An 11532-nucleotide genomic window follows, 5' to 3' on the forward strand; every position below is an offset into this window, starting at 1 on the left:
GGCCAGTCAGGCAAGACCCCGACTGTAGGGTCCTGGAGATGGAAGCTCTGATGCCAGGCTGAACCAGGGACGTCACCGAGGGAGGGGGTGCCTCACTCTGTGTGAGATACACAGCTGCTTCACCAACGCTTCCGGACTGCCAGGCACCATACTAACTTACTAGTAGTAAGTACCACCGAGTCTTCACAATCCCCCCACGGGGTAGAGGGCTATTACGTCTACTTCACGTGGGAGGAAACCGAGACACAGGAACAACTTCTGCGACTTGCCCAAGTGCAAATGGAGCTGGGATTCAAATCCATATGGACTCCTGCGCTCTCGGCTACAAATCTCTCCCCCATAATCGTATGGCCCTGGGAGTGGAGTATGACTCAGAGAATGCCACAGGCAAAGGAGGCAGAAACGAAGTGTCTGGCTCAAAAGCAAGGCAGCGGGAGAAACAGGTCAGACTGAATCATTCTTCTGAGAGCCCCGTGCCTCGGGGCGCCTGCCACCGCTGGACTGACGGCAGGGCACGTGAAGAGCCCAGCGCGGGCTCCCGTTTGGGGACAACGCACTGTGCCAAGCGGACCCGGCAAGCGGCCATTACCTGGTCGGGAGGGAAGTTATGCAGCAGCTGCCGGATGTTGTTAGAGTACTGGGTGTGCCAGTGGTGGCAGGCCCAGGTCACACAGTCGGCCCAGGTCTGCGGCCGCTGCAGCACCAGGCTGCGCTGCACGGCCTCCAGCACCTCCAGGNTCCGCTCCACAAACTTGGGGTCTCTATCGGGAATTGGAGGGGTCAGAGGGGCAGGATTACACAGCGGGCTCAGGAGTGGGCTACAGGGCAACCCCACTTTCTCCACGGGAAGCTAGTCCTGACCCCCAGGATCCATGGATTCATTTGAAAAGTGTGCCTGGTGCTGGGTGTTACTGGTGAGGAAAGCAAACGGGTCGCCTTGGCTGGCAGGCAGGGGATGGCGGGAGGGGGACGTCTGTCACTTACGTGAGGTATTGGTTGACGTTCTCTGCCGGCTGCTTGAAGAGGCCTTCAAACTCGTCCCGAGCCCACTGCAAGACAGAGCAAATGGACTACATGGAGTGATGATTGACAAATGGGTATATGTCATTAGAAAGACTTTCACTGAGGGGCGCCTGGGGGGGCTCAGTCGGGTAAGCGTCCGACTTCGGCTCAGGTCATGATCTCACGGTTCCTGGGTTCGAGCCCCCCATGGGGCTCTGTGCTGACAGCTCGGAGCCTGGAGCCTGCTTTGGATTTTGCCTGCCTCTCTCTCTCCCTCCCCTGCTCACNCTGTGTACCTTACTAGAGATACATTATGTCTTGATTGAAAAAAATACCACAACTTTTTTTTTTCAGTTATGGATTTTTTTACTGCAACTTAAAAAAAGAAAGAAAAAAAGCAAAAATTCAGACCCAAACCCAAACAGTCGCAATACAGGCCCCAGGGGCCTGGCAGCAAACAAGATGGCCACCCCGCACTGTGAAAAGCCCTAGGACTTTTCCTAGGAGGGGGTGTGGAGGAGAAGGCATCTAGGTTCAAACCCCAACAACAAGACCTACTATCTGTTTTTGTGACTTCAGAAACACGCAGAACGCTTACCTTTACACCCTCCTTTCTAAAACAGGCACCGTAACAATAATACCTCCAGGCGNGGTGGTGGGTGCTCAAGTTTGAACACAGCCACTCATACTACAGGGTCAGAAGGGAAAGTGGCCAAGGAAACTGGTTTTTCCCTATTTGGGTCTTGCCCCCACACTCCTGACTGAACATCCTGAATGATTTGCTCTCAAAGGCCACAGGACCACTCTGATAGCACAATGGCTACCCTCGGGTGGCCCTCAGGTTCTGGGTCGTGGCCGCGGTGACGGTTACCCAGGTGTGTCGGCTTCGTAACAACTCAGCCTGGCGACAGGCACCCTGGGCTCTATTCTAGACGCACGGGCATCACGCAAACAGAATCATCCTGAGAACCTTGCTGCGGAAGCCATTCTGAGCTACAGCCGGTGACACCTGAGCAGGGACTAAGCATCAGAGACAAATAACTGGAGGAGGGAGTAAGGAATCACTGTTAATCGTTCTGCGTGAAAGCTGGGTTTTGGTCGGACGGGAGTTCTCACCTGGGAGCGGTTTTGCCCCCTGGAGCTGGGGAGGGGGGCCATGTGGCAACGTCTGCAGACATTCTGGGCTGTCGCAACTGCAAGAGGATGCTGGTGGCATCTAGTGGGCAGAAGCTAGGGATGCTGCCAAGCACTGGACAGTGCAGAGGATGCCCTCGCAACCCCGACAGAGAAACACCTGGCCCCACAGGTCAATAATGCCAAGGCTGAGAGACCCTGTCATGCAGAACATACTAGAGTATGAAAGAGGAAAGTGCTGTGAGGTCCAGGATGACAGTCCAGCCCAAACATGGAAAAATACAAGAAACAACCAAGAAAACGCGTTTAAGAAAAGCGTCCTAATGTTAACAACTATTAAATCTAGGTGAGTAACGGCATTTGAGTACCCGTCATGTACCACTCTCTGTAGTTCTCTACACGTTGAAAACTTTTCAAAACAAAAGAAAAAGAGTGAATGAATCGCTCTAGAAACCCAGGCTGCTGGATGGGAAGTGGGGGAGGAAAGTGGAGAGAAAAAGCACATCTTGAGCGTAGGCCTGTGACCCCTGAGGGGCCCAGTGGCTGCTCCCTCCCCTCTCCCCGCAGAGCTGATCACCTGCAGGGTGTGCTCAATGGCGTTGGGGAAGTTCTTCAGGGTGCAGATGGGGATGGACTTCTCAGGCGGATCCTGGCTGGAGCTGTAGGACTCGGTTAGGAAGGGGATCACCACCTGCACGTTGCCCTTGGTGCCCAGCGTGCCAGACTCCAGCAGCGGCTTACGGTAGTACACGCAGCGGCNTCGCCCTGCCCTCCCCCCGCCTCCAAACTTACGGGCATCCACATTGTCCAGGGCGTTGGCCACACCATCCAGGTTTTGGAAGAAATCGTCATCGTAGATGCGCTCCGTGTCAGGGCCCACACGGTTCTGGTGGCTCATCACCCGGATGTGCGGATTCATCTGGCGCACGGCTGCAGCGGCCGTGTCAGACTTTAACTTCTAGGGGGGCCGAGGGTGGGACAGGAAAACGAAGCTCAGTTATTCATGCACTCACCCAACAAACCTCTCTAGGGCTGTCCTCCTAAAAGCGGATTTATTTAATGCCTGGGAAGAACCAGGCCCTGAGTTCAGAAAGCCCCCCGACTTAGCAGAAGACAGTCTGTGACAGTGCCATACGGCTAGGGCAGGGGCTCGGTGGAAAGAGAAGCAGTTGGACACATGCAGACTGGGGACAAGAGGCCAGGCATCTGTTTCTAACACCTACTGTCCGACCAGGCAGCGGTGCCCAGGGCTGGGGCACGTTCTCTCCAACAGAGCAGGATCCTCTCAAAGCCCGGGTCAGGTCAGGTCCCTCCTCTGCTCCAAACCCTCCCCTGGCTGCACCCTCCACCAAGGGAAAATGAATTGGGCCCCACTTCTTCTAGCTCATCTCCTCTCGCCCGTCTCGCCATCAGGATCCTGGCCTGGCGCGCTCTTGCCCAGAAAAGGGGGCCCTACTCCCTTCTGACCTCCAGGCCTGCAGAAACAAGCCCTTCCTCCGCTGCCGTAATCCAAAACCGCCAACCCATCTCCCCAGCATGCCTGACTCCCCCCTTAGCTTGCTTCTGTCGTTTCCCTTGCACGGCGCTTACCGTCAACTACGCGCCACACTGCTCTGCTGTGTTGGCTGCCTACGGCCCATCCTCCCTCTCCAGAACCTTTGTTTCCTTGGCGTATCCCAAGTGCCGAGAGCGGCACCTACACCCACGACTACCTGGTGACTAAGTCAATGAATGGAAGGGGGACAGATCTGGGCAGGCAAACATGGCACCCTCCCCTATAGAAGGCTTCCCAGCTCGATCCCTGAACAGCCCCAGCCCCAACTGGCAGAGAAGTGTGAGCACAGCACAGATGTTCTCCTACGGGAGGCCCGCTGGCAAGGTCAGCCCTTGGTTGGCCGGTCGGGGAACCTGGGTTTCAGGAGGGTTCTCCCCATTCCTGACCCACTAAGAGTGGCTCATTGTGCCTAGACCGCTTATGCCAACAGTGCGGCGTGTGCCCAACTCCTGCTTTCCTTCTGGGAGGCTGGAATTTGGGTATGTGCCCAGCAAAGGGTGCCTACGCGACCAGCCCATAGGACAAACCCTGGGCGCCGGGGCTCTCCTGAACATCCCTGGTTGGTGATATTTCACATGTGTTGTCACGACTGGCTACTGGGGGAATAAAGTGTGTCCTGCGGGACTCCACTGAGAGGGGAGTCTCAGAAGCTTGTGTCTGGTCTCCCCCTGACTTCGCCCCGGGTGCCTTTTCCCTTTGCTGATTTTGCTGTGCATCCTTTTGCTAGAAAAATCATAGCCGTGAATATGGCCATAAGCTGTCCTGAGTCCTCCTAGTCCATCACTGGACCTGAGGGGGTGCTTTGGGGGGACCCCTACACACTGTCCCAACCAGCACTGATGATAAACCAAGGAAGAAAAAAAAAAAAAAGATGAAAAATGGCAGATTCAAAGAAAGGGTACTCAACAAATGCTGAATGAGAGACCCAGAGAAGCTGAAGAGAAAAAACTGAATGGAAAAGGTGGAAAGGCCTCCTTTCCAGAAAGAATGTAAACAAAAGACAAGAGGAAAGGGAAAGGACAAAACGTCACCTCCTCTCCCCTGCCCACTCACCGTGACATCCCAGGGCCGGAACAGAAACTGCCGGTTCAGATTTGACTTCTCAATAGTGTCCATGTCCGTGACCACAATCTCTCCACCCTCCCCACAGCCCAGCCCAATCATGGCGAAGTTCTTGAGCAGCTCACAGCCAATGGCTCCTGCACCCACCTAGGAGGCAGTTGAGAAGAGAGACAGGCTAGTTAGGGTGGCAGAGAGAAGCGTGACACCATGTATTACCCCTCACTCTCTGAAGACAGCAGGAGAGGCCAAGTGGGCCTAGGGCCACATCCTCAAGTCTCAGGGCTAGAAAGAACGATCCATAGCCATCTGAGGAAAAGCAGAGCCAAAGGGGGGAAACAGAGGGACATACCAGGCTTTCCCTCAAGATAAAGAAAATGGCAAAAGGCACGCAACAGAGGTACAAGAACCACAAGACCCTCCCATGAGAGGTGGGAGACTCCAGAAGAGGTGGCCGAAGGCCCGGGGAGATGAAGGCTCCGAGTGTGTCAACGGACTACTCACTAGAAAGTACTTCTGCTTGCCCAACTTCTCTTGCAGGTCTGAGCCAAACACGGCCACCTGCCCGTCATAACGATTCTGGCGCTGAGGAACACGAAGGGATGAGGGTCAGGTCAGAGGGAACCTTGCCAGAAATGCCCCTGATGATGTAGTCTCCGTGGGCCCCACTCACATACCAGGTGGCCCCACTCACATACCGGGTGGCACTTGTCCTCGGTGAGGGCCTCTTTGTCCTCAGGGAGACACTCCAGGGCATCAAAGTACAGCCATTGCATGATGGGCATAAACTTCCCAGAGCAGGCCTAGGGATCGGGGAGGGGAGGGGAAGCGGTCGGTGGTTACTTGGGGCCTGACACAGATGGACAGTAAGCGATGGGAGTCAGAGAGAGGTGCCTGGCCTGCCCCTGCCCCGCTCCACCCTTCCTGACCTTCATGACCTCCTGGGCAGCCAGGCCCCCAATGAAAGCGTTTATAGGCGCCAGGTCCCCTGCAGCCACGTATGCCAGCTTCCGGATGAGGTCCTCATCCAGGCTGTCCTGCTGCACTGCTCGCAGGGCTCTCGCGTTCACGGCCTGTGCTAAGGTCACCAGCTCTGTTGCGTCCTCCTGGTGGGGCAGGAGGAACCAAAAAGGCACCGGTCAGGCCACTGTGGGAAGAGGGATGGGGACGGAGGGGGGAAGGGAGGGGAGAGTAGAGTGGTAGAGGCACAGCGGGCCCTCCGAGCCAAAGTCATCTGCCCTGGCTGGCCCACCCAGTCACCCACCTCATTGCGGGGCCGAGGGGGCCGGCCATGCTGAGCACAGAACTGGTGTAGGGCCTGGAAGCCGATGTGCAGCTGGGCAGGACGGGAAAACTTGGCGAAGTCCGTCATCACAAAGTCAGGCTCTGCCAGTGAGGCCAGCAAGGATTTCTGTGGGGGCAGGGCATCGTCAGAGCCTAGAAATGCCCAGAACCACCCCCCACGGCCCGCTACCCCCCACACTCACAAAGCTGATCTTCTTAGGTACTTTGACCTGACTGACAATGCCTCCACGGATATAATCGGAGAAGTTGGAGGTGTCACAGATGCTAAAGGTGTACGGACCTAGGTAGACGGGGAAACTGTCAGGCTACCCGTGCCCTCCCGAAAACCCACAACACCCCCAAGATAAGGGAAAGCTCGTCCCTGATCCAGCTCAGCCATCAGGAGCCATCTTTCCACCCCAGGTTCTACTTGGACGTTGGAAACTCTCTCTCCTCTCCCCAAGACCCAAGCTCAGGGACCACGAGACCCTGTGTCCTTGGACCCAAGTCTACGCCAGAAGACCTTTTCCGCTCCTTGTCCAAATCGGCTCAGACTCGAGTGGATCCTCTGATCTGCTCTGTTCAAACACCAGAGAACTTTCCCCCTCAGCAGACACTAGGGACCTATTCTAGGAACAGCTCAAACATGAGATAGCGCCTCTACCCCATGCCCACCAGCTCTGGCTGGACCCCAGGGGACTCGGTCTCTGGGTCACCTCAGACACCCAGGATGGGTCTCCCCTCACTTAGAGCCCAGGGACCTATCTCCAGTCTTCCCTGATTCCTCCATGGCCCTAGCTCACCCAAGACTTTGATCTCCATGGGCTGACTTCCGTTGAGTTCAACCATGCCCTGTACTTCTGAAAAGGAGACAAAGTCGCCAGTCTCAAATCCGTGCCGGGCCTCATCCAGGCAGGTGACCACACCGGGGCTATCCTGGTGAGAGGAGGAGCGAACCTCAGAGGCGGGGCAGGGCGCTGGGGGCAGACAGAAGGCCTGCTGCTGCCCACCTGCGTGCCAGGGCCCCCACGGCTCCTCTCCTCACCTTGGTGACCATAGAAACCATAGCACTGAGCGGCTGCTCCCCGTTGGAATCTGTGAGGATCATTTCCTCTCCAAAGTCACAGAAGAGCTGCCTGTAGGGGGAGGCGACGGGGCTGACGATTGACAGTCCCATGCTCACAGGGACCCGCATGTCCCTCAAGGCGCAGTGAATACTTGCTGAGCAAATTCAGCCCATCACTACCGGGAATCACACAGTGCCCAAGCCACGTGGGGAGAGGTGGACACACAGAATCCCAAACCCAGGCAGCCGAGCGGGGTGCTGAGGTCAGTGAGAGCTTAGGGGTCTCCGCCCGGGCCTGGAAGGGATCGGGGAACAAGGCCAGGAGCACTCACCCGAATAGGCCCCGCGTGTCTGCCACCACCAGCTTGATGCCCCGGCTGTGACAGAACTCACCCACCCGCAGCTGGTCCTCCAGGGGGGTGTTGGTGAGGACCACCACCTGTGGAGAGGTGGAGGAAGCTCAGGGAAGGGCCCAGCACTGGGGCAGAAGGGAGAGGATAATGGAGGGAGGCTGGTGCCAGGGGGCGCAGTGAGAAAGAGCCTTAAAGCCCTGCCCATTCAACTCCCTTTCACACAGTGCCCACGATGCAGCCGATACAGACAGGGTTGAGAGCCGGCGAGGACAAATGGCAGTCCCTACACCAGGGTGAGCAAGGTAGCAGGCCAGGTGATGAGGCGGCCAGGAGGCCAGAGCGTGGGGAACAGCTGACTCATTTACACGACACCGCCCGCTGCCGCCTGCCTACGGCCCTGCGTTGGCCCAGGAGACACAGCAGTAAAACTCCCTCCGCAGCCAAAGTCTGAGCTCACACCTACCACACCCATGGGCTCCCGATTCTCGAGACGATGCCCGCTCGGCCGTGTTCCTTGGGACTTTGCTTTCTGCCCGAGTGCCTGCCCTTCCCTGCCCGGGCGAGCTCCGACGAGCGCCCCAGGCTCAGCGGCAGTGCCCTGGCCCGTGGGGACACCACAGGGCACGAATCTCTGCTCCCACGGCTCTGCTTTCCGGCTCAGAGTTTTTATTTAATAACCAGATGGCCCTTATCGTGTGTCAGCCGCTGGTATAAGCCCTTAGCCCTCACAAAAACTCCACAAAGTAGGTACTACTATCGGTCCCAGGTCCACAAACGAGAAAAAGTAAAGCCGAGACGAAGGGACCTGCTTGAGGTCACACTAGCGGACGAGAGCCTCATGCCAGGGCAGCACGGCTCTGGCCGGTGCTCGCAACCAGTACCTCACCCATTCACACGCCCTGCCCTCCGAAAAGGCAGGCCCAGGTCTAAATCCCACCTGCACCCCCAGCGTGAAACCGGGCACACGGCCCAGCACACCTGAAAGAGAACTAATGAACAAAGCAGAGATGTACTCTCTGAGAAACCCGGGAAGGAGGCTGGGCGGCGCACACCCCCCGCCAGGTACCTGAAAGCCACTAAGGAAGTCCTCGACCAGGGGCCCGGTGTAGGCACTGACAGGCACGTAGCTGTTGAGCTCGGCGAGGCGGGGCTGTGAGACCTCGGCCCGGTTTTTCCCGATGTCCTCCTCCCGCAGGTAGAACTGCAAAAGGGAGCCAGGGAGGGAGGGAGTGGCGGCAGAGCCTGGGGAGGCTGGCACCTCGGCAGGGGAGGAGGGCCGGGGACAGATACCTGGGAGGAGAGGTCGGCCCACTGGGCGGTGCCCTGGTCATGCAGGGTGACAGCCTTGACCCCACCGAGGATGATGTTCTTGGCGATCTCCACGCCCAGGCCCCGCAGTCCCGACACCAGGACGCTCGACGTCTGGAGCCGCTTCATTGCCTCGTGGCCCAACACATACCTGCCAGGTGAGGGGGTGACTCCGGGTCAAGGCCTGGCCCTCCTGCCCCTCTGCTCCCGGTGCCCCTCCCACCGCTCGGCCCAACCGAGGCCCCGCTTACAGCTGCCGGGAGTAAAGGCCCTCATCTATGTCTGCTTCGCTGCCGTTCTTCGCCATTCCCTAGGGATGGAGAAGAACAGGTTTGGGGAGAAAGGGAGNCCCGGACACGCGACGTTTCTTGGACAGCGGCGAGCTGGACATCTGGAAGGGAAAAGGAGGGTCAGAGGTGAGCCTGGGGCACGTGGGTGTTTCAGCTGGTTAGTGACTGTAGGGGAAGGGAAGACTTGAGGGCTAGTATCTCCCTTTTACAGAAGAGGACGCAGGTACAGAGAGGTGAGGTGACTTGCCCAGGGTCACACAGTGGTCAGAGCTAAGATCTAAACCCAGGCGGTCTGGCTTGCAATCCATGTTGCTGACCACTAGGCCATTCGCCTTTCTCCCCAGCCCAGCATGAGGGAGAGACTCCAGTCCTGAGGGGTGAGAGGAGTGACAAGAAGAATGTCCTTGTGGGAAAGTCAGAGGAGGGTGTAGGCTCAGGTCAGACCCTGCCACTCCTTGACAGACATCATTTAACCCCTATGGGCTCGGTTCCCTCACCTGTGCCACAGGGCCGACAGCGCCACTTACCTACCCCACGGAGTTGCTGAAGTGACGAAATAGAGCCCAGACCATAGAGTCTGGCACAGAGCGGGAGGGCAACAACAAGCAGGTGTCCTCTCCCTTAGCCCCGGCGACGGGGACGCGGGGGTAAACATGGCTTAGGCTTCCATAAGGCTAGCGTGACGGCAGGAGACACCTTGCTGAAAACCCAGTCCCCAGAGGGTCTTGGGGAGCAGAGCTTTACACAGCTCCATCCCTTCCCTTCCCCCCAGCTCTGGGTGGGGAAGGGCCCAGGCCAGTAAAAGAGATCACGGTGAGAGAGAAAACACATGCTTCCCAAGCCTTGTCTGCACGTGGAGCTCCTTAAACAGGTGAACGGTAACTGCGAATGAATATATATTAGAGATCTTCCGCGCACCAGAAGTCACAATAAGCACTTTATCAGCCGTGCCTCGCTTTGTCCTCAGGGCATCCCATAGGGTATGGACTACTATCAGTAACATCTCTCAACTAACAGAGGAGGGGAAAAAAACTTCACTCCGGGTAGTTTGGCGACTTGATCAAGGTTCCCACAAACACAGTGACCAAGCAGGGCCCAGAACACATCTGCTGATCCTGAAGTGCAGGCCGCCGCCCAGTATTCTCACATTTCATCCCCTCAATGGCCCTGACCCTGCAAGGCAGGGCTGACCGTCCTCGCCAGACAAATGAGAAAACCTGAGCTCATGAGGTCAAGTTAACTTGCCAAGCATCACACACCGGGGCCCAGAGACAGAACACTACAGCCTGCCATGGACGTGAACTCGGAGTGTGGCTGGATCCACGTGAAGGAGGCGACAGGACCTTGAATCCTTTCCCCTTGCCCCCAATGCTCTTCTAAAGCTGCTGTTCTCCTACAATGAGCTGTTGCTGCCGCCCCCCATCACACCAAGCGCCCCCACTGTACCTAAGATTTTATCCTGGCACCTGTCGTACTCTGACACTAAGCAAGTGGACAGGAGCTCCGTCCCATCTACCAGAAGCTTACGACCTGTCAATCACAGGGTAAAGGGCTTTGTCTAATCCCAACAATGCCCACGAACCAGATAACCTCATGCCCACATCGCGAATAAGAAAACAAAGGCTCAGAGAACTCCAATCACTTGCCCACAGTCAGGCGGCTGGCACAGGCCCGTTTGCCAAATGCCTCCAGGAAGAAGAGAGTCAGGACCAAGCTGAGGGCCCAGCCCAGGGGGCTAAGGGATGAGGTGTGAGGGAGGAGGGCCCAGAGCAGGAGCCGGACAACCTAATTATTTGGAATGCAAAGCACCAACCTCAACAAGAAAAAGTCGTGAATTAGTCTATAAAGTAAATCCTACTTTTCCATTTACGGACTCTGACCTGGGGAAGGGATCTCATTCACTCTGAGCCCCGTTTCCTCCAAAAGCAGGGACAAATGGGACTGTCTTCAAGGGGCTGCTGAGGTTAAAAATGTCTACCTCTATGGTCAGAACTCCGCAACTTGGGAGACCTAAGCAAGCTCCTCTCTGGGCACCTGCAGTGGCCTCCAGTACTTAGTTATCTCCCAGCCTTGTCACCAGTTTGCTTGCTTGGGACACACCATCTCCCTTGCTTCCTAAATCTGGGAGAGGATCCAGGACCAGAAAGGTCTTTGATGTGTGTACTTTTTACCTCTGGATTCCTGTTGCTGCCAGCAGCAAGGGTCTAATCAGGCTCTGGGTGATTGTTCCAGAGAAGATTTCAATTGCTAAGACTTGGAACGGGCTGGTCTCAAGGCAAGCAGAAGGGTCCTGGGGCAGAAACCCCAGAGGGAGCTAACCATTCCCTACCCCCAGTACAAAATCGAGACCTTTTCTCCTCCAACATATGCTCAGGCCCCAATTAGGACGTGTGTACTATCCATTGTTCAGCAAAGCTGAACTGGGGCTTAAGAGAGTTTTGGAACTTGCCCGAGGTCTCCAAACTGGTGATTTTGAAGCCT

The 11532-nt window shown here is 56.7% G+C and overlaps 1 protein-coding gene across 2 annotated transcripts in view; it reads right to left on the reverse strand.

Annotated features, from left to right (window-relative positions):
* The window catches only part of LOC144230666 (ubiquitin-like modifier-activating enzyme 1), a 9760-nt gene extending 657 nt beyond the window's left edge, over window positions 1–9103 (reverse strand). For both annotated transcript variants that reach the window (XM_077762981.1, XM_077762990.1), the window contains exons 1-15: window positions 9013–9103; window positions 8744–8912; window positions 8520–8654; window positions 7433–7539; window positions 7080–7170; window positions 6838–6970; window positions 6238–6335; window positions 6015–6161; window positions 5680–5856; window positions 5449–5553; window positions 5255–5335; window positions 4745–4900; window positions 2714–3094; window positions 985–1049; window positions 590–761 (exon numbers count right to left, since the gene is read on the reverse strand). In XM_077762981.1, the coding sequence (XP_077619107.1) occupies window positions 590–761; window positions 985–1049; window positions 2714–3094; window positions 4745–4900; window positions 5255–5335; window positions 5449–5553; window positions 5680–5856; window positions 6015–6161; window positions 6238–6335; window positions 6838–6970; window positions 7080–7170; window positions 7433–7539; window positions 8520–8654; window positions 8744–8912; window positions 9013–9068 (2073 nt within the window). In that variant the 5' untranslated portion in view covers window positions 9069–9103. The remainder of the gene's footprint in view (window positions 1–589; window positions 762–984; window positions 1050–2713; window positions 3095–4744; window positions 4901–5254; window positions 5336–5448; window positions 5554–5679; window positions 5857–6014; window positions 6162–6237; window positions 6336–6837; window positions 6971–7079; window positions 7171–7432; window positions 7540–8519; window positions 8655–8743; window positions 8913–9012) is intronic.
* Between the last annotated feature and the right edge of the window lie 2429 nt (window positions 9104–11532).

This window comes from Crocuta crocuta, unplaced genomic scaffold (genome assembly GCF_008692635.1).
Source record: "Crocuta crocuta isolate KB4526 unplaced genomic scaffold, BGI_CrCroc_1.0 scaffold610, whole genome shotgun sequence".
Lineage (NCBI taxonomy): Eukaryota > Metazoa > Chordata > Mammalia > Carnivora > Hyaenidae > Crocuta > Crocuta crocuta.